This window comes from Rhipicephalus sanguineus, chromosome 6 (genome assembly GCF_013339695.2).
Source record: "Rhipicephalus sanguineus isolate Rsan-2018 chromosome 6, BIME_Rsan_1.4, whole genome shotgun sequence".
Classification (NCBI taxonomy): domain Eukaryota; kingdom Metazoa; phylum Arthropoda; class Arachnida; order Ixodida; family Ixodidae; genus Rhipicephalus; species Rhipicephalus sanguineus.
The window spans coordinates 158,878,110-158,900,778 of NC_051181.1; the positions used below are offsets into that span (position 1 = coordinate 158,878,110).

The 22,669-nt window shown below is 46.9% G+C and overlaps 4 protein-coding genes across 4 annotated transcripts in view; 1 reads left to right on the forward strand and 3 right to left on the reverse strand.

Moving 5' to 3' along the window:
* LOC119396887 (uncharacterized) overlaps window positions 1-22,669 on the forward strand; it is a 204,282-nt gene that overhangs the window by 170,762 nt on the left and 10,851 nt on the right. The gene's annotated exons all lie outside the window — the stretch shown is intronic.
* On the reverse strand, window positions 1,195-2,138 carry LOC125759051 (elongation of very long chain fatty acids protein 4-like). The gene has a single exon (XM_049417269.1). The coding sequence runs from the start codon at window positions 2,108-2,110 to the stop codon at window positions 1,262-1,264; it is 849 nt and encodes a 282-aa protein (XP_049273226.1). The 5' UTR covers window positions 2,111-2,138; the 3' UTR covers window positions 1,195-1,261.
* Window positions 11,222-12,070, reverse strand: LOC119396883 (elongation of very long chain fatty acids protein AAEL008004). The gene has a single exon (XM_037664242.2). It carries the CDS (start codon window positions 12,068-12,070, stop codon window positions 11,222-11,224), a length of 849 nt encoding a protein of 282 aa, XP_037520170.1.
* Window positions 16,890-17,764, reverse strand: LOC119396885 (elongation of very long chain fatty acids protein AAEL008004). Its single transcript, XM_037664244.2, has one exon. It carries the CDS (start codon window positions 17,734-17,736, stop codon window positions 16,909-16,911), a length of 828 nt encoding a protein of 275 aa, XP_037520172.1. The 5' UTR covers window positions 17,737-17,764; the 3' UTR covers window positions 16,890-16,908.

The following is a 22,669-nucleotide window of genomic DNA, read 5'->3' on the forward strand; positions in this document are numbered from 1 at the left end:
GAAACAGAAACACCTATATTCCTGTAACGGTTTGAAAAGCGAACCGTTCGCTGGCCCTCGCGAGATTTGTCAGGGTGGCGCTTTTTCTGACTAAATCATGATTCCGATCAATCACGCGAAAGCAAGCAAATGGATCGTTTTCTGAACCGTTGCATGATCGCATATCACTCCTAAAAGGCGCGTCCACTTAGGGCTCGTACGTTTTCTTGATCAAGATGCCATGGACTCCTCAGTGTGTTGATTAACGAGCCGTATACGCAGAACAGCCAAGTAAAAGCATTCTGGCAGCGTTGTTTTCATGCCTTCCCTCTTGCTTGTCGCGCGTGCGAATAACACCAGAGTGCAAGTACAAGTTTACAAAGGAGCTTGGAAATTAGTTTCGCTTCATAGAAACGAAATTTGAATGAACAACGAATCTCCTTTTTATCTCTAACTCCTTCATTTGTAACAGTTGCCTGTCACTTACGCTACTTCGAAAACATGCCCTCAATCTGACAGGCCGAAGCTTTGTGTTGTTTTTTAAATGCAACAGTGTTAAACGTGTGCTTATATTGAAGAACCCGCTACACCAAAATTGTGGACTTAAACAGACGCTAAACGAGAATAAAATGTGCGGTATATCTAAGCAAGCAAGGAACATAAACTTTTCACCGTCGCTTAGAATAAAATATATTCACACTACATGGTAAATACGTCAGCGTATAATTACAAGTATGTACATACGACACGTGATACCGAGTGATCGCGTGATGTTGCCACAACGCTCCTGTTCAAGGGCTGAATTCACGAAGTTCTTTTTTCGTAATTGTCTCGGCCATCTTCACTATGTCCATCATCAAAATTGATTGATTTCTGTTTTCTTGGTAGGAGTTCGACGTCAGATGCTTTTGTTAATACAGATTAAATTCTACTGCGTTATTATCAGTTCCATGTTATTATCAGTTCCACTGGTTTTGGCAGTACCTTAAGTTGAGCACCCGACGCTGCTTTGACCAGTAGAGAGATCGAAATCCCAGTTCAGAACTTCGCCGAAATAGAGCGATTGCACGAAGTCAGCGGGATAAGACGTATTCCTTCAACAGCGATCTGGCACGCTGTCCAGCTTTGAAATCGCGCAGACACTACCAACGCTGTGCACAAGCGAAGCGTCCGAGTTCAGCGCGGACCCACAGTGCACGCCTTCTTTGCTGTCATCGGAGTGTGTCCTGCACTGCATTTCTTCTGTCAGGTGGTGCGCACGTTAGTTCTGTACACTGAATTCCTAGTCACTTTTGTTGACGGTGCCAAGACCTTTCGCTCGAGTCATCCTGAGGACGTAGTTCCTGACGTAGAAGTTTATGAACAGCAGAAGGCCGAAGAAGCCCTGGCTGAGTGCAAAGATGGCCAGGGGCCTCGGGTATCCACAGTTGTAGAAGAGAGTTATCGACATGTGCATCATGAGGCCGACGAACTGCACGATCTGCAGCTCGGTGAGGTAGCGCTTCCACCACAGGTACTTCTGCACTGAGGGGCCCAAGGCGGCGAGGAAGTAGTAGGAGTACATGATGACGTGCACGAGGGCGTTCACGCTCACTCCGATGACGGGCTGCCCGTCGCTGCCGAAGTTCATGTAGAACCACCCGCTGAACACGATGAACGCGTGGTGGGACACATGCAGAAACGTAATCTGCGAGTTCTTCTTGCGCAGCACGAAGAACACGGTGTCCAGGAAGTCGGCGACTCTGACCAGGCAGTACCACCAGACGAGCCTCATAATCTCCGTGTCTCTCTCGCTGGGGTTGTCGTAATTGATGCCCTGGCACAGCCAGTTGTAGTGACCCGACAGGTACGCCACCTGAAACACCCGCACCGCGTAGTAGGCGTTAGCGAGCACCGTGAATACGTTGTACGTCAGGACGGCCCACTTTAGCTTGAACGGCTTGCGGTCCTTCATCCAGTTCGGGCCGCCGACCTTGACGAAGTATATGTAGGCCAGCAGCAACGGCAGCACGAACTTGGAGTCCGCTATGCCGCCCCATCCTTCCGTTCGAGGATCCCGTCGGGACCAGAAGTAGTTGTAGAGCTGCACAACTGTCCATGGTGAGGTCACCTGTGACGCCGGTGAAGACATGCCTCCTATTCCTGGCACTGCTTGGTAAAGTGCTAGCAGCGAACGCCGGAGTAAAAGTAGCAGCGGTTCTTGCAGGGAGATCCGTAAGGGCGAGCAGTGTTTCTCAGCCGCCAACAACTGGAGACTGCTTTCGATTCAACTCCTTCGCAAAGGCTCAGGAATATCAAGTAAATGAGAGAGCAGGGTGTTTCACACTGGCCTAATCTCCCACGGCATAAATACCCTCCGATAAGGAAAGTGAACGATGGGAGAGTGAGACGTCAGCAGCCATTGTGCTGCGCCCTGTTAGATGCGACAAGTGCGGCATGTGAAATTACAACAAGGCGGAGCTGGAATGCAGCCGCGTCCGTTACGATGCGAACTGGTAGCCTGGAGCGTTTTTTCGCCGAATATGACGGTTGAATTGTTTAGTGTCATGGGAAAAAAACTAATGACGCTGCAGCTTGAAAGAGCGGTGTTTCTATGTGAGAGCAACCGAAATAATAAGCTTCTTTTTTTATTCACTGATTTCTGTAGCAGTGCGGTATTGACAGGAATACTTGGCTGGAATATTTACAAACAACAAAATTCTCAGAAATCTCGCTGTCAGCAACACAAATTACATGATTTGTCGACTTGTTGCCAAAGATAAAGGTGGTTAACAAGGTGCTTGTTGTCACAGCCGTATTGTTTAAGCCTTTTACCTAAGGTGGGCAGCGTGAGGTGCACAATTTTTATAACAATTGTGCGAGAGATAGAGAAATGAAAATCCCTGTCCATCTAGAGAAACTTCTGGTGATACGTCACAACAGGAACTTCCCAGCCTTGACGAAGTTTGTCTAGGGGGCTCTTCTCCCTCTCTCCCTCTCTCTTCTCGACATTAATGCCCGCAGTTTTAGGCTCCATTTAATTTTTGCTATGCCGCTTCACATTTGCGAACTTTCACGTTTAGTAGCGCGCATAGAACTTCAGCGCAGCGAATGCAGTATGCGGCGCATGCGGCGCTCATGCGCCGACGATATTTCTCACGCTATTCCACTGCCCGAGACCTGCACGGTTTTTCCCGTGGCTATTGTCGCATTCAAAATACCGTGCGACTTCGTAACCGCACGTAAAGTGGCCTCGATATTTTGTTTTTTTCCCGGAGCAACCGTCGCTGGCGTACACTGCGAAGGTCGCGAAGAACTCATTGTGCGGGAAAGTTGAAGCTAGTTATCTCTCACTGGGGCGACGTCTCGTTCAAAGGAAAACGTCGCACGGCTTGCGGAATTCACTTCAGCATCCCGTGCGCTTGCACGAAAATGACATAGCTTGTACTGACAGAATCTGGGCGAGAGAGGTTGATTCCGCAAAATTAATGAAAAGAAAAAACGTCATGGCCTGCGCGGCACACGCAGCACAGTCACAGCGAGAGCTGGAGGAGCGGCCTTTCTAGAGCCAGTTGTAAACTCTCCTGGGGCGACTACCACAGCAAGGTGCCCACTACGACATAAATCATCATAATTTTGATAAGATAGGGAAATACCTACTATGTCATTAGTAATCATTCTTCGGAGAAGCGAGGTGCCCTCTACACATCTGTAAGACATTATGCGCACTTTTGTAGATGCTGTGGCTGAAGACGAGGCGTTATGGCTTATCGATTTGAAATGGGTGGGAATCTTTAAACTACCCACTCGTTCCGCAATTCGTTTTGTGTGACGCCTGGTTGTTATTTCAGTGCGATAGCGTTAAAGAGCTCGTTTCGCAGAAATTTCGGTGCCGGTGCCGTTGGTTGTGAGCGAAAACTCAGCGTTGTCCGTAAGCGAAAATTCGAGATAGATGCAAATAAATAAAAGGTATTCGGTTCGAGTGGGAATGGAACCCAGGACTACTGCGTGGCAAGCAGGTGTTATACTACAAAGCCACGCCCGTGCTTGAAACAGTTTCGGAAAACAACCCCTATAAGAATGTCATCTATAGTGCGAGGCGCCTTATTAATGCATGTGATATTGCTTGGCAGAAGCGTTACATCGCACCAAGTGGCAAAGCACGTGAATTGCGCCACGAGTTGTTGGTTTAAAGGCCCACCAATTACAAAGCGCACAGGCATGATTAATCATCATTATCAGCAACCGCATCAACAGAGTGTGCAGCTGCGCAATTGCACGCGTTGCCGTGTAGTGGATACTTCGCCCATTCGCAAAAGGAATAATTATGGTGTAGTGAGCACTTCGCAACTGCACTTGCAGTAGGCATTCTAGGATAGTTTGAAACGGTCAGTGCTACGCGCACAGGTGTTCCTTTCCTTGCGGCACGGTGTCTAGCCAGAAGCGAAGCCAGGCTAACGATTGAGAAGGCGATGCGAACGGGGCCCGATTGCGCTATCGCGTTCTACACTGGAAGGCGAAGCTCAAGCGTCCTCCCAATTTTACTCTTCTACCACGCTATTACATCTGTTAACATGACTGCTTGTTTGGCATGAAGCCTTTATAGGGTCTTTTTGAGACGGAGGTCCAAGCGCCGCCATGGCTCTGTGGTAGAATACTGCGAGCGAGCGCCGCATTATAAACGAGCGCACAGCTGTGGCGGAGAGAGAGAAACGGGAGGGACGATTACATATAAAAAGCTTGGGTATAGACGAAAACTTAAGGTTACACCTATCATTTTTCTTTCCTTGGCTCGATGCATCGCCCTCAATTTAAATTGAACCCTTTTCGTAAGCCACCATGGCTTCGTCGGAATAGGCAGGGCATGTGGCGCGAAGGCAAGACAACCGCTGGTCATTAAGAGTCTTGGATTGCAAGAGAAGTCAAGCGCGCGAGGGGGAAGGCGGAGAGTTGGGTGGGCAGATGAGATTAATAAGTTTGCGGGGGTAACGTGGGAGAGGCCTACGTCCTGCAGTGGGCGTAGTCAGGCTGATGATGATGATAATGATGACGATAGATGAAGACTGTATATATATGCGCCGGATATAGGTAGCAGAGAAAGAGAGAGATATATACGACAAGAGAAAGGCAGGGAGGTTAACTTTGGATTGCCTGGTTGGCTATACCCCACACCTTGGGATGGGGGAAGGAGGGAATAATAGATAGAATAAGTAAGAAGGTAAGAAAATTACAAAGGAGTACTTCAGGTAGTTCACTTAAGCTCACCTCTGTCCGGCATAACAAATTGCTCTGTAAAACCCGTCATGTCTGTCACATGTAGATTCAAACTTCAGGGCTCTATTAATGGAAAATCGCATTATATTTCACTGATTGTCTTATTTGCTTGATTTTCTTTGCTATAGGTGTGATGTATATGTATCACAGTATGTGAGCCCGTCCGGAGCGTCTATGTGCTGTCTTGACACAAAGGAAAACAGAAGCGATTTATTTGTGTCGCACTCTCGTGTGAGCACACGTGCCGTCAGCATGCCGTTCTCGACAGCACCGTGCATCATACCCGCCCTCGTAACATCGCTGCGTACAAGTCTCCTCACATTGTGCATCGACCACATCTTAATATTGCATTTCAGCATAGACTGTAAACGTTCTAATGCTCAAACATAAATGTTGCGTGGCGATAAAGTTGTGACGCTTGCTGTTGACAAACATAAACATTGCACGAGATTGCAAATCGCATCTATAGGATACAAGCACACAAATTTGTACTCATCGCCTTTACTTACAGAGCATTCCTACTACCGTTTCACTACGCTTCGTTTCATCCAGGTTTCAGTATGTGCGTTGATTTCTACCTTTCGAAGTGAGATGCAACAGCCAGAGAAATCAACACATTGGGAACGGTGCCATGGAGAACCAAAATCACAAATCCGGTCAGTGCCATGAGCGTATACCATTCGCCACATGAAAATTCAGGAGGTTTGATCGAGGCTTTTTATCGAGCCCTGCATTGGGCCTCCCACACAGGCACATCGACAAGTCGCTAGAGTCGCCCTGTATGTGTGCTGCAACAGCTCATGCATGCGAGACACGCAATCGATGTGTGACACGCATCCGCGATGAGGACGGTATACGTCCTTGCCGGCGGCGATGGGGTAATTGCCGTGGGAAGCATAATATATCCACAGTATTCCCATTCACGCCAGCATTGCGCAACTCGCGAATAAACCTTCTTTCTGGTGCGCCTCGCGTCATTCGGCCCTCGTATTCATAGAACTTTCGCCGCCCGTGATTGGCGCGTTGGTATATCGCGTATTCGCGACGTCAATTTTTTATGCCGAGTGATAGGCCCGAGTCATGCAGCACGGACTACATCCGCGATCCATCATTTTCGGAGATGTCACCTGCAGGAGGCGTTCGTTGGATAATTCACGGCGTGTATACGACGCTCATCTCTGTCCGCTGGGATGGAAGCTTGATGTTAGATCAAGCAAAAGGCAAAGTATTCCCGTGAGGAATACAGATCCATTTCTTTCTTTCTTTCTTTCTTTCTTACCTGTCACGGTGATCTAGAGGTAATGGTGCTCGACTGCTAACCCGAAGGTCGCGGTATCGAACCCCGGCCGCGGTGGCCGCATTTCAAAGGAGGCGAAAATGCTTGAGGCCCGTGTGCTTAGATTTAGGTGCACGTTAAAGAACCCCAAGTGGTCGAAATTTCCGGAGCCCTCCACTGCGGCGTCTCTCATGATCATGTGGTGGCTTTGGGACGTGGAACCCCAACAGTTATTTCCTTTGTTCTCTATTCTATCTATCGCACCCTCTTTCTCCCTCCCCAACTGTGGGGTAGCCAACCGAGCACGTGCTTGGTTAACCTCCCTGCCATTCCCCTTTGTTCTCTCTCTCTCTCTCTCTGTGCGCCTCCTTGAATGAAAATATCGGACGCGCATAGAGCGATTCTTCACTAATGAGCATCATTTTTCTCCGACACTTTGCGCAAATTGCATTCCGGAGTAATCAACTCGATTGCCTTCTAAAGGGGCGGAAATCTGCTCGCACGGAGAAAAGACGTATAATATAAAATGACTGGAAATTTTTTAGCTGTATCGCCCTGCTGCGCGGTTGAAAGCTTTTGAACGATACCGTTAATTAACTCGGCGAGCACGGCCAGACGTCTAGATGTAATATCGTTGCGGTGATCGATGTTCAAGGACGTCCTTTCACTTAAGTGCGGTGTCGTAGAACTAAACCTAACAAATGCCGTCGATGAGCCGAGATCAGTGGCTACATGCGCCTTTCTCACGAAAGGTGCGTCTTTCCAAGCTTTTCTATATTTAGTAAAAAGCGCGCTTAATTAATCGCAAGGTGAGCGCAGTGAACCGAAGCATCCAAATGGTCCTTTTTCCTTCATGTTCTTGCCCAAAAATTTTGTTGCTGGCCAGCACAATTGAAACTGATTTTCCCTTGTTTGGTTTATTTTATTTTTTCACGGATGATCTGTTGAGTATTTTGCGCACGAGCAAGATACCAGCCGAGCTTTCAATACAGAGGTAGTACAAGTTCACGTGACACGTATATACGCCTGCGTGAGAACATAGCTTCTGACGTTCTTGTTCTCTTGGTGGATAAAAACCGCCTTAGGAGCCCATGGTTCAAATCCGACCACCGTAGCTGCATCTTTTTTAAATACAATTACCTACATCACCCACCTTGGCGTGATGCCGCTGTTTGTTATCTACTCCCTGAAACGCCTACTTTTTCGCCAAAGAAGTAAAGAGAGAGAGAGAAATGTTTTAATGAAAAGCTGGAGATGTTAGCCTGGCTCGCAGTCTTTGTATTTCCCAGGGCGTACCGCGTTCAAACCACAGTGGCCTTGCAATAGCAGGAGCAAAATAAAAGCCCATTCCAGAGTCACTCGCATTTAATAACTCTTCCGGCACTCCATTGCAAAACAATCGTTCCCTGCAAGCTTTTCATCCGTTTACACGAAACATCCGTTTCTGGCAAGCGAATTGATGAGATTTGTGGGCTTGTGAAGAGACACTTCAACAGAATATCCTTTGTGTCCAGATATCAAGAATATCAGATATCAAGAATTGAAAAAAAAAAACAGAATGTACAATTCCCTGAAACGATATGCTTATCGCTTTTCAGCAAATGCGCCGACTCCAGTGGAGTTAGACATCTTTATTCACGGACGAGTGTGCAGCAGAGGAGAGCTAGACTGCAGCTTTTCATGTAGCGGCATATCAAGTAGGCAAAAGTTTACCGGATATCCTATAAGACATCGTCTACGCGGTAGCTGGGCTCATTGCAGTGTTACAAGCCTTGAAACACTGCACGGAGGTCAGCAATATATTTTACAGGCTGTAAAATATATTGCTGAAAGTGAGCACAGTCGCCACTGGGTGGGATATCCTCTCCCTAACGGAGCGCTCGGAACAAACAAATTTCATCTTCATGCATTTATAGAAGATACCATTATATATGAAATTTTGTAAAACATCGACCATGACTTCCCTTGCGGATCGTAAGTTCAGTTTGCAGTGGCTACGGACGTCTTGCGAAGTGAGTCAGAGACAAGTTAGCCCCTGCAGCGCACGCACAAAAATATCGTGTCACCCGTGATGTTCCCTTCTTGTGAACCCAAGAACGATCTTTGCACACTGCTCAGTGCGTCAAATGTGCTTTCAATCTTCTGACTCAGCGAAAACCGTAGAAACAACGGAACCACTTGGTATAGAACAAAAGGTTGTACGTTCGTAAAACCACGCGTTCTTGCATAGTTCGTGACGCTGGGCGGAAAAACGTTCTTGGATTTCGAAGAAACACACATCACGGGTGTCAGGATATTTTTCGCATGTGCAGCATTGGTTAATTCGTCTAGCGCTTCATTTCCTGGTTTTCCGCTCAGTTAACGACCACTCTACATGGTGAGAAAAGTGACCCAACAGTCAACGCTTCTGAATCTCATTGTCCTATATTATTCCAACGGGTCTCTATAGCCACTGAAAAGATCTCATGAACTGCAAGAGATGCGATGGTTGATTTTTTTTTTTTAGAATATTATATGCCATGGTATGTTGTCGTCGTAGTCGGTGTTGTACTTGTTGTTATTTATTTTATTTAGGTACTGGACTTCAGACCTTACGCAAGACTGGGTACAAGTCAACAGAAGTACGGAATACATTAACAGAAAAAGACGCATTAAACAGATACAAAGGGGTGCAGCATTGTAATAGAAAGATTTCAACAAAACCTCAATTACTAAATAGTAAGCACTACACACTGAGAGATAGAATTGAACATCAAGGTTCACGCACATCAGAGCTATGCGTTACGAATTCAGTGGCATGTAAATAGGATGATACCGCTGTTGTCGGTGGTGGTGGTGGCGTTGTTATTGTTGTTTCCTTATCACATGTGGCACAGACTCGGCTGGAATAACACATCCTGGCCGCTTGAACAATCCTTATTTTTATGCGGTGGAGAGTGGAAAGTCGGGTAGTCAGGATTGCTTGCCCGTCCGCACAACGTACGCCACAGCGGGGATCACTCGAGCGAAGTCATGATAGCGGCTGGAGGAAGTTGCGACACTTTAGAGGAAGAGTGTTACGTGACAAAGCGTCTTGCGTGCGCTTGTTCTGGGAACCGACGAGCGCCAAGTTATTATAGCAGTTTTCAATTCCGGGCTGCATGCGAAGCCGGCGATGGGTCTTCCTTTCGCATCACGATTTCTTTTAACACGTACAACGTACTTTTTTTTTTCGGCAGCATGTCAAGGCGCCGTGTTCTAGTGTCACCATACAGTGCGTTCGAGACAGTGATAGTGTTTTATCGCTTGGAACTCACATTATTTATCCTGTTTCGTTCGTATGCCATGTTGTTTGGTGCCAGAAACAAGCAAACGGTACAGCGCTGGTGAATTAAGTTCCTCCGCTATGCAATTAAACGACTGTGACACTTTGTGTACAGCGTTTTCTGCCTATAGTATTCGGTTACATTTTAAGTGAGTTCAAATCGACCGAAGTTTTATTGTTTAGTGTAACGAACGCAGCACCATCTATGTCACTCTAATCGGTGTACATGTAGCCCCACCTGAATTATCATTCGTATAGCCGTGCTAGTTGACGCATTGTTGTTAACTGTCTTCAACAACCAGCGCAGAACGGACAAGGGGCAAGAAAGGGAACATAGACGAGCGCTGCTTCTAACTTAGGGCTTATTGAAAAAACGCACATGTATATATGTCATCATACCACATGTTCCCTTTCTAATCGTCCCTTGTCCGTTCTGCGCCGGTTGTTGAAGATGGATTACCAACTATCCCAATATCAAGCTTTGCTTCAGTTGTTAACTGATTTACTCAATAAAAACCACAAAGGGTACGTCGACGTGCTCAGTGCAACAAATATGCCTGATGAAGAGCACAATACTTTAGTAAAGCAAACCTCTCTATGGCTGCTTTCCCTGAGTCTGTGGTTTACAAGCCTTACTCGGTTGCCCACCATGAGCAACCTAGATTCTTGTCTTCCCGTTAGACTCTCCGTTTATCACAACTCATTTTTCTTGCAAATATGCAGCCGATAGAGTCAAGGAGGGTCATTCGCGTAGCCTCAGCTGCGCTGTAGCACGTCAGTTCGCAGAGCGCCCGTTCATTTTGATTTGGAGTTCTGGTGCTGGCAAAGGACGTTGTGTACAGCGAAGTTAAATCCCTTGTATGACACCTCGTCGGTAATATATCCATAATTATGGACGTCTCGAAACTCCCTTAGGCCTAACTGGATGCCAGATTTTGCGTAGTACTTTATACTGCGGCTCCTCAAGACGAAGAATGCAGCATTTCATTCATAATTTAACGCTTTAAGTGCAATTGTATCCAGTAATAAAACAAAAACAGCTCTCAACGTGCTCGTTTATTTTGAAACGTGCGAATTATGAAATATTTACAAGAACAAGAACTTATACAGTGGAAACGAAGATAACCTGTAAACACACTCTGTCTGTTTCCAAGTACCAGCATGAAACCGGCAGCTCTCTTACGAGTCGGAAGATGTGTAAATGATTAAGCGTATACCTTTGACACCGTGTCCGTGTCCACGGCATTACTCTGGATCGCATTATTTGCTACGGCAAATCTCCGCTTTCGAAAATCGCATTAATGTCCGATGTGTAACCATAAAAGTTCGTGATGTCCGATGTGTCTGTGAATGTTCATTAGTCACCGTATTGCGCACGCTCCCCGGAGCTTCCAATGGTGCTGTTGAGTTCAACTGCTTTTCACAGACTTCTCTTTTTCCGCTCTCGACTTTCTAGGCTTGACGTAGCTTTGCACGTAGAAGTTGATAAACAGCCCCAGACCCAAGAAGCCTTGCGAAAGCGCCAGTAACGCGAGTCGCCTCGGGTATCCGCAGTCGTAGAAAAGCGTGGTCGTCATGTGCAACATGAGGCCCACGAACTGGGCGATCTGCAGCTTGGTCAGGTAGCGCTTCCACCACAGGTACTTCTGCATCGAAGGCCCCAGGGCGGCGAGGAAGTAGTACGAGTACATGATCACGTGGATTAAGGCGTTCACGCACCCGCCCAGCGCCGTGTGCCCGTCACCGCCGAAGTTCATGTAAAACCACGCGCTGAACACGACCAGGAAGTGGTGTACCACGTGTAGGAAGGTGATCTGCGAGTTCTTCTTGCGAAGCACGAAGAACACCGTGTCCATGAAGTCACCGATCCTCACGAAGCTGTACCACCAGCCGAGCTTCAGAATGGCCATGTCCGTTTCGGTTGGCGACTGGTAGTTGACACCTTGGCAGAATAGGTTGTAGTGACCGCTGGCGTAGGTCAGTCCAAAGAGCTTCACGGCGAAGTAGGCGTTGGCGATCACGGTCAGCGCGTTGTACGTCAGTACGGCCCACCTGAGGTCGAACGGTTTGCGGTCTTTCATCCAGCGGGGCCCGGCGATCTTGACGAAGTAGACGTAGCCGATCAAGAGAGGAAACACGATCCGGGCGTCCTCTATGCCTCCCCATCCTTCGGTTCGGGGATCCTTTCGCGACGCGAAGTAGTAGTCGTACCACTCGGCGATCTGGGACGCGTGTCTGAGCTTTTGCAGCGACGCCATGTGCCTTGACTGTGCGGCGCCTGTGTATGCCGTACGAGTTACTTCGAGCGAATGCTGTTTTAGTGGAGTACCTAGGAGGGTGTGAGCTGATCAGTGTTTAAAAGATGTATATATAGCGGTATATATCAAATGTGTGAGGAGGTAAAATTTAAAGATGGTAAAACAACAATTTGATTTTGGTTTTTCCTGTTAGTGCTTGCCAATTACACTGAATTTCGATTCACCGCTTGTAACGATATCCGTTCTTTGCCTTCTAATTTCTAATCATGAACACGCCGAGAACTCTGGCGAGCCCGACACGGCAAGGCACGTGCGGCCGGGAAAGAACGCTGCCCCTTCAAATGGGATGAGCCGTGAGAAAAGAATATTTCCCGCTTCTCTCGCGTCGCTGCAGCGTGGGAAATGGCTTATTCGTAAGTCTTTATGCCGACGCTTTGACGTCTGCTCTGCGCGTGTTCCTTGAAAGAGATATCGCATGCCCGTTCAGCGGGCATCGTGCATTGCAGTGGTCGACACTTGTGAAGGAAAGTAATCCAGTGCAGAAGCACAGAGTTCAATATTCGTCAGAACCTATTCTACGCATCAGTGTAGTAAAAAAAAAAAGCTTTTTCGACGAAAATTTCTCGATTCAGCTGTTTCCTTGTAAGGTCAATCATCTCGTAGTTTTCGGCGTGGCAATACGTTCCCTCTAGCTGTGGCAAGCACTTTGTGCGTCATGAAGGACGCAGAGTTTTTCGAGCTCCCTTTCTTCTCGCAGGTTGTGGTTTTCTAAGTAGCTCAGTGTGCTAACTTCTGCATTCCTTTGCGAGTGTTGACGTATGGATTGCCGTTCTGGTTGCAGATGCCGGTAATTATTGTTTAATACGGCGTCCTTAAATGAACCACTAACCTTGACATGTTTTCTTGGGTTCGGTTGTCATCATCATCACTCATCGCTCTCACTTAGGACCAGTGCAGGACGAAGGCGTCTCCCACTGATCTCCGAAAACGAGTGATGGACAGGGCATGCGCCATTGACACAACAAAATCTTCATTGAGAATGGAGGGTGATATATGTCAAACTTAGTCAGTACCGAAAAAAAATACCGCGCATGCGTGTGTACAGGACTGAGGTCATAACAAAGAAAAGGGATAGAACAGGGCATGTTAGAGAATATAAAGGTAAAACAACATTTAGTAGGCCGGTGAAATAAATACATTATTTTACACTAAGTTATACACATGTGATTTAGCTAGTCATTTCCTTTGGCTGCAATTTTCACTGAGGCATTTGTCTTTTAAGGTACTGATGTGAAGTGCTTCAATTCTCTTGTGAATTAGGTACGGTGATGTGAAATTGTAGTACCATCATTAAAAATAATTATGGCAGCTTCGTACTAGTGTTGCCAAGCCTGAAGGAAGAGCAGATCCTTCCTTGTTTCTCTTTATTTTATTGCGATAGCAATTATATGGACAGTCTCGGCTGAATTTTGCCGTCGCCGTCGCCGTCATGCACCGTATATGTATAATTATATATATATATATATATATATATATATATATATAAGGAATGAAGAAAGAAACTACGACTTTCGTTGGTTTGGCACTGTATATTTTCACTAACGTTTCGTTGTCAAAGTAACAAGTACATCGCGGTGGGTTTCCTTATAAACACGCTTAAAGTAGATAGATAGTTTCAAAGAACTTATCGATAGCAAGAATGACAACATAAGATAGCGGTCACGCGCAGTCGACATGGATTCATGCGCGCACATTTGGGACTCGTGGCAGCGAAGTCAGGTTACACAGGGTAGCATAGATTGCACACGCAGTTGATATGACATTACACACTAGTGATATGACAGAATTGTTGGATTGCACGTCACATGGAGGAAAAGGCGGGGGGGGGGGGGACTGCGCGTGACCGCTATCTTATGTTGTCATTCTTGCTATCGATAAGTTCTTTGAAACTATCTATCTACTTTAAGCGTGTTTATAAGGAAACCCACCGCGATGTACTTGTTACTTTGACAAAGTCTGGTCCACCAGACGAAACGTTAGTGAAAATATACAGTGCCAAACCAACGAAAGTCGTAGTTTCTTTCTTCATTCCTTATTCTATCGGGGTCCGCGTGATTCTTTTCCCACTACTATATATATATATATATATATATATATATATATATATATATATATATATATATAAAAGCCCCAAAGAAAAATAATTCAGAAAAAATGCTTCCGAAGCGCGGAATCGAACCAGCGACCTCTTGCTCCGCAGCGAGTGGCGCTAACCACTGCGCCACGAAACGCATATCGTCCACGTAGCTAACGGCGAGCGTTATATACACACCCTTTACCGCTGGACGGACTCAGAGACGGCAGGCGCTTATAAGCGTTTCTTCATTACCAGCGAGATGGCGCTAGGAGCGCGACGGGCGCATTTAAAAGTCGTCGGCGAGCTCGCTCGCTTATATTTGCGCAGGGAGAACCTTGCCCTTCCGCTGTCTGCTCGCGCGGTTCTTGTCTTTCTTTCTTCTCTGTCTTTCTCTTTCTCTCTGTTTCTTGTATCTCTTTTTCGTATCTGTTTCTCTTTATTTATTTATTTCTCGCTTTGTCTATTTCTTTCTCTTTCTCGCTCTTTCTATATTTATTTATCTTTCTTCCCTTTCTTTCTCTCTCTCTGCTTCTTTCTCTCTTATTTGTTTCTTCTTATTTCTCTCTCTTTCTCTTTCTGTATCGCTCTCTCTTTTTTTTAAATCATCATTTCGTGTCTGCTTCTTTTCATCTCTTTCTCTCTCTTTCTATGCATTTCTGTCTATCTTTTTGTCTTTATTCCCCTTTCTTTATATTTTTCTCTTTCTCTTTCTTACTATCGCTTTCTCTTTTTTTCTTTGTTTCTTTCTCTCTCTTTATTTTCTCTTTCTAACTCTGTCTCTCTCTTTCACGTGTTTCGCGTGCTGCGATTCGTCGAGCAGAATTTTCGTTTAACGCTCGCACCTGCTGTGTACTCGGTAGTGGGGTTTGCCCAATTCCTGTGGCGCATACCCACCGGTGGAGTCTTGCATGACGGAGCTCAAGTTACAGATAGCTTAAACAGTTTCGCTGTTAGAATGTAATTACGGCCACATTATTGACAATTACTTGCCAAATGAAAGGTGAAAGCAAACGAAAAGATTGAGCGCCTGTGCTCTTGAAACCGCGTCTTTATGCAGCGCCCACACTGTCCACGGGACAGGGGAAGCAGGTACACCGAACCTAGTTCACGAGATATGTGTTTGGTATCAAGCTTTGTTTGTGAATCGGACTTTACACACTTTGGTCTATTATTTCGCTAACGATGGAGCTAAGCATTACGAAGCATTCCGATATCTACTCGCTGCGCATTTTAGTCCGTGCGAGAAGCGGTATGAGAAGGACAGCAAATTTGTTGCCTTTGTTACTGTGTGCCTCATTACATGCACCCGTACCTTGTTTAACCAATTTGACAACTTCCGACCAATAACTTCCTGGCTTCCTGACGCTTAATACCGTTCTCCTGCGTCATCTCCATAATTACGTGCGTTTGCGATCGTCACGCTGCTTGCCCGTGGCTGTCTTGAGCGCGAGTGACACTTACGCTCTATTCTGAAGTGCAAGCAGAGGAACCGAGGCGTCCTATTCGGAACCCTGAGGAGTGAGTGAGTGAGTGAGTGAGTGAGTGAGTGAGTGAGTGAGTGAGTGAGTGAGTGAGTGAGTGAGTGAGTGAGTGAGTGAGTGAGTGAGTGAGTGAGTGAGTGAGTGAGTGAGTGAGTGAGTGAGTGAGTGAGTGAGTGAGTGAGTGAGTGAGTGTGTGTGTGTGTGTGTGTGTGTGTGTGTGTGTGTGTGTGTGTGTGTGTGTGTGTGTGTGTGTGTGTGTGTGTGTGTGTGTGTGTGTGGTGTGTGTGTGTGTGTGTGTGTGTGTGTGTGTGTGTGTGTGTGTGTGTGTGTGTGTGTGAGAGAGAGAGAGAGAGAGAGAGAGAGATATAAGATCTCAACCGAAACTTGTAACGAGGACCAGATAATTGGCTGCACTAATTCAAATTATATCAACGTATTAGCTCAACCTACTTGAAGCTGTGTACTTATATTTAGGTGCGCGTTAAAACGCCAAGTGGTTTCCGCATAATCGTACTTGAGGAAACCTCAAATACGATTATTTAAGGTTTCCCGCAATTAGCCACTTTTTTTTTCAATAAATGTTGTTTCTCTCTCTCTCTCTCTCGAATACGATTCAGGTTCTCATCGTATTTGCCGAAATTCTCATTGGCGCGTATCGCTAGGAGCGCCGCTGTCACGCCATTGATATTTTGAAAACCTCAATCGTATTTGGTTTTGGTACGTAAAACCTCATAATTACATGCCGCCTAAACATAGATGAAAAATAACCAATTCAATGTACAGGATTACACCACGTAGGGCGTAATGCATCTCCATTTAAGGGCAATCTTGTCTTCTTTTGTCTCCTTCAGGCTCAGGAGCAATCGGGAGCAGTATTTTCTATTGTTCCATTTTATCTTTCCATTTTTTTTCCTGATTCGTCGCTGTGGGCGACCTGAATTAATATGCTAAAATCATTCAAGAATGTATAAATTGCTGCAGATTATGACGTTACAAGTAACGTTTTCGACACACGCTTCGCACCATCAGCACCGATAAACTGACCTGCCTCTGTCGTCTGTAGCGCCGAGATGTATACAACACAACAGACACACGCAAACAACCGCGCTCAGTTCAAAGACTGGTTTTCTTTATGTCGTAATGCGAGGTATGTCCGCGCTCGGATGCCGAAACGACCACGCTTTTCTGAAAGGGCAACACTTTAGTTTCCTGTAAGCACTTCACACCGCCTTGTCTTTCTTTTTCGCTTCTTCGAGGTACGTCTTCACGTAAAAGTTGATAAAAAGTCCAAGCCCGAGGAATCCTTGTGATATCGACAAGATCGCGAGCGCCCTCGGATAGCCGCAGTCGTAGAACAGCGTGATGGCCATGTGCAGCATGAGGCCAACGAACTGTACAATCTGCAGCTCGGTGAGGTAGCGCTTCCACCACAGGTACTTCTGCATCGAAGGCCCCAGGGCGGCGAGGAAGTAGTACGAGTACATGATGACGTGAACGAGCGAGTTGACGATAAGTCCCAGCAGCGTTTGGCCGTCGCTGCCAAAGTTCGTGTATATCCACATGTTCAGCACCACCAGGAAGTGATGGATGACGTGAAGGCAGGTCACCTGGGAGTTTTTCTTTCGGGCGAGAAAGAAGAACGTGTCCAGGAAGTCGGCGATCCGGACCCAGGAGTACCACGAGTGCAAGTTTACGATCGCCGCCGTGTGCTCGTCAAAACTCGACTCGTAGTCGATTCCCTGGCACAAGAGGCTGTAACCGCCATGCAGATACGAATGGCGCAGGTACTGGACGCAGAAGTAGGCGTTGGCAGCGACGGTCGCGAAGTTGTAGGCCAGGATAGCTCCTCGCAGCTTGAAAGGCTCTCGATTCTTCATCCAACGGGGACCACCGATCTTAGCTACGTACACGTAACAGATGAGGACTGGGAATATGAAACGCGCATCACGGTGGATGCTCCACTCCTTGATCCTCGGATCACGGAGGGACCACACGTACTTGTACAGGTTGCGGATGTACGGCAAGGGCGAAGCGGACGGCACTTGCATACTGGGCGCACCCACTCACACACGCGCGCGTTGCAAAGGCGAGGCCGATCCTTGGAGCACTCGTGAACTCTTGCAAATTTTGGCTCCGGCTTGTATCCTTGTTTGAAACACGGACCAGGTCTGCACACCGTCTATGTGGAAGCAGCAGGAACAGAACGTCGTTGCACAACGATGAGGACAATCGTACTGCTGTCGGCGAGAAATTTATATGCGATTCAAATGAATGGGCGAGGAGGCTAATCCTGTCGTGTCGCCGTCCGTCGATACCGCCGTGGAGGAAGAAGAAAATCCAGCAGGAACACTATGTCGTTCGGCCAGCCATCGGAAGTCAACTTACATTGATGCCACTGTCGCCTGCAAACTTCGGTGCCGCTGGGCGCCTCGAACATGCACGGTAGAGGTGTCCTGCAAATTTCTAAGCTCGGCGCACGCCTCGAGAAAGACCTCGTTGTCAGTATAACACGAAAGATTTCCCCCTTTTTTTTTGTCTAATTTCATAATTGTTTTGTGCGATTCTCCCCTCTATGTTTTTGTTGTTTTTTCCCCTATCATTGGGCAGGTCTTTATTTCTATCGCAAGAGTGTGCCGAGGCCTAGTCGTAGTTGATATATCAGAATCGATGTGTGTTGAAGACGAGGAAAGTGTTCGTACCGCTGTTATTATATACAGCGTAGCTTCGGTTACATTCGTATAGGAAAGCACCGAGAAGACAAAACAGGCGTTATAAAGAAGCGCTTTTCTTAAAATAAGAACTCAGAAGCCTAGGTGTCCGAAAAAGACAAAAAAAAATGTTGAAATCAAATTAAGATCTGAATACCGTATAACGTCGAGGGTCGAGTGTCGCAGTCGTCGCCACGTGCTGTGCGTGACTCACCCTGCGCTCACAGGCTAAGGGAGAAGGACCAACCACATTGGCATAAGCTGTTATAGTGTTCGTTACGATTCTGGACATCAAGCTTATCGGGTAATTAACATTGAAGACTCGCGACCAGAACGTGTTTTTCCCATTATACAAACGAATAAACGCCTATAGAATTCCCGCCTTCATCAGCATTGTTCGAACTTTAGCTAATGCCCACTTTCATCCCAAAGTCCGGTAATAGATGCGTATACTGTATACGTACCGTTCCGAGATCTTGACGAAAAATCTACGCTCGTGTAAAAGAGCACAGCCCCACCAGTAACGACAGCACGGAAGGAGGTTCCAGTTTTTTGCATTGCAGAGGTACGCCTCTGTCTGGCTGTGTTTCACACACTTTCCCTGTGCTTAAAGCGTGCCTAGTAGGTCCCAACGACACCGTTGAAGGCCTCACGCGCGCAGTTTGCGTAACATCCCAATCTTTCGCGTCTAGTCGTCGGCTATATAGACTCCGACGCTGGTCGCAGTGCTTTCCTTTGGCTTTCTGAAAATATCGTTAGGAAAGGACAAACGAATCAAAAGAATGTAACCGCGTACATACTATGAATGCGGACTGGCAGCTATTATTTGCTGATACAATCTCAATTATTCCTTATTTTAGCACCAGTGCTTTTAAAAGGAGACCGTGCAGACGTCGGCTGTGATTATGGTATAAAGAATTATGTTTACACAGCGGTTGTTCAAGGAACTTCGAAGCATTGCCTCCTGGCTATGCCGATGAGAAAGGGGTAGGCGTTTGTGAGACTTATTTCATGCCTTAAACGACATGTGAAGAAAGGTGTAGGTACAAGTTTTAATCATACGCTTGAGATGTTAGCCTTGTCGGTTGCCTGGCTTGCTGCTTCAGACGTCTGTTCGTTACCATGGTTTCTGCAATGGTGTGCGAGTTACGCCACATTGTTGTAAGCCACGCGAAAGGTAGCTCTTGATTCAGTGAACAGAGGTGTTTTGTAACGCCTACGAAATCTCATTCCGCCATTGTGAGATCGTGCGCAAGCGCATATCGTTGAAGGCGACCGTCGTCACATGGACCTGACGGGAGGAGAGTGATGATGATGGAGGTGATCCACGATGAAGTTAACGCTTCCTCAAAAAGTAAGGAGTTGCAAAATAAATAAACAATAAGGAACTGGATGAACAATGGTGTAAGCCGCGGGGGTTCCAGTGAAACTGACGTCGAGCTGGCGCAACAGTTCTGTGAGGCGTCAGAAGACGGTGGGGGGCGTTCATTTCTCACCGCTGTTCCTCGCCATTCAGTCCATCTGGAACGGTAATGCACGTGACAGTTCCTGTAATTTAGCTGGAGGATGAACTCGGCTAGTCGCTTTCGCATTGTGAGCCTAATGACTCTCCTCACGGTCCCTCGCAGTTATTCAGGAGGCCGTGAATTGTCATTCGCTTAAGCCGTATATTATTCAAACATGATAGTAATAATTGTTGGGATTTATCGTCCAAAAACCACGATACGATTATGAGGGACGTCGTAGTTGAGGGCTCCGGAAATGTTGACCATCTGGTGTTCTTTAACGTGCAACTAAATCTAAGTACACGGTCCTCTAGCATTTCGCCTCCATCGAATTGCGGCCGCCGCGGCCGGGATCCGACCCTGCGACCTTGGCGTCAGCAGTCGAGCCCCATAACCACTAGACCACCATCAAAGCATGATCGCGTCAAGCAAAAATGAGTGGGACAAAATAAAAGCACTGCCGCACTGCTTTATTTAAGGGAGTAAAGGGGAACGATTTCTTTTTCTGAAACTTAATGCGTATCTGACTCTCTGTCACTCACGCACGCACACACGCACACGCGCGACTGAGGATACTTTTGGCGCAAATCGAACGAGGACACATAACACAAAGGAACAGGACGGGCGCCCGTCCTGTTCCTTTGTGTTATGTGTCCTCGTTCGATTTGCGCCAAAAGTATCCTCAGTCATGAACCAGTACCAACTAGCTCAAACCAGAATTCTGCTAGAACACAAACACGCACACGCACACACACACACACACACACACGCACGCACGCACGCGCGCACACACACACACTTTCTTTTCCCATTAGCGCGATGCCACGGGAGATGAAGGCTTAAATCTAACGCCTGTTCGAATGCTCAGCGAATGTTTCCACCCTTTCAAAACCAAGAAATGGCGGTTGAGAGGGTGAGGGATTTCCTGTGCTGAGATAATCAATGCAATGCCAGACACCAAGCTGCTTCAGTTAGCTGAAGGTGAGTGTTGTAGCAACCTGTGAATGTATCTTTTACCGCGTGCGTATGTTGTTCTCGCTTTGTTTTTTTATGTGTTCACGGAGATAACGCCCCGATTTCCGCGTTAGGAATTTGGAAGGTTGAGGGTAACGGGCTATCATTTCGCTCAACTTGATTGAATATTATTATAATAATTGTTGGGGTTTAACGTCCCAAAACCACGATATGATTGAATATTATTCTGAGATTGCGAAAAGCTGCTGTACCTTGGAGATCTAGCGCACGCCGTCAAACAGTTGATTGATTTTGTTTATCATTTTAAAAGACCACAGGAGGGATGTATTCCGAAACATAATGGCGTTGAGCTGGTTGATCTTCCGGAATACACATCATGCGTGCAAGGTCGACACAACACAGGAGAGAAGAACGCAGCGTAGCCTCCGTTGTGTTCGTTTTCTCTGTGTGGTCTTCACTTTATCCGTAATATGTTTATTCCTGAAGAGCGCCACAGAAGCATTGCGAAATGCCGTACTCCATGGGAGATGGCGCTCATGATAGAATCTTATCTCCGTTGCCGTTACGCAATATATTAGGTCCAATGCCTGGCCCTTCAAGACAGCGACGGGTCTTGGAGTCACTATTTAATTACTTGTTATAGAAGGTGGCCTAATTGTAAAGCTTTAATGATTGGCTATTTCCTACAGAAAAGCCTGAACTTACCCGACATCCCATAGTTGTAAATATTAGTATCAAGTTCACTTGCGCATTTCACAATTGTTTATATCATTTCCGTTTTTATTATTATTTTCTTCGCTCTCTTCTGGAATTGTTTAATCCCATTCCCCCAACCCTACAAAGCGTAGCATGCCACCGGTTATATACACGCCGGGAAAAACCTGTTATTCCAATGAAGAGTGTCTCTGCCTCGGCAGGAAGGCTCCGTGCCGTTGGTATTGAGGCGCCTACGCTGATGCGTGCCTCATAATCATATCGTGGTCTTGTTGCGTAAGCCCCAGGTATTCAATTTAATATTTTAACCTACCCTGACAGCTCTTCGAGGGCATCGTGCATTGCATTACACACAAACACAGTGCGCCCAAAGAAAGCGGAGTTGAAGCGAATGTCATCCCCAATTATTCACAGGAATGCTGAAAATATGCCGCCATTTTTTAGGAAACGTAAAGTATACGCACCACATAAATGATCCGCGTCGTTTCGCGGCGCGGTTTGTGTTTGTTCCGTTTTGAGTCACTGCATCGTCATGATCTCTGCGCCACAGTACGCGCTTCGGGGTGTACGACGTGCGAAGTTGTCGCATTGCCGCGGGTTAGTAACAACTCTTGCGAATAGCACTGCTACTCGCCAACGCGAAACAATGGGCCATTGTGGCACTGAGTGCGAGCCGGCGTTTAGGGAAGCCCTTTGTCGTCGAAATACGCTTCGCGTGGTTTCTGCGCAAATGTCTGAACTTAGGGGGCGTGTGGCGGGCTGTTTCAATGAACGCCCTCGTGAAGCTTTTCAGCGCCTCGCCAGGCGCCCAGTGCACGTTCTGCGAGCGGCACGTCGGAAACGGCGCTCGCTCCTGCCGCACATGACAGCCGGATGAGTTGCACGCTTTGAGTAGCGGAGCTGTTGGACCTTGAGGTAGGGCCGTATCCGACGACGGCAGAAAACTCGGCCCATCTGTGTAAAGCGAAGCGGAAGCATAGAATAGCCATGTATGGTATAGCAAGGGGTGGGAATAGGAAGTGAGGGTGAGGGAGGGTATAGCACAGCTTTGCAGAGGCGAGTTGGAGGAGGGAGGCGAG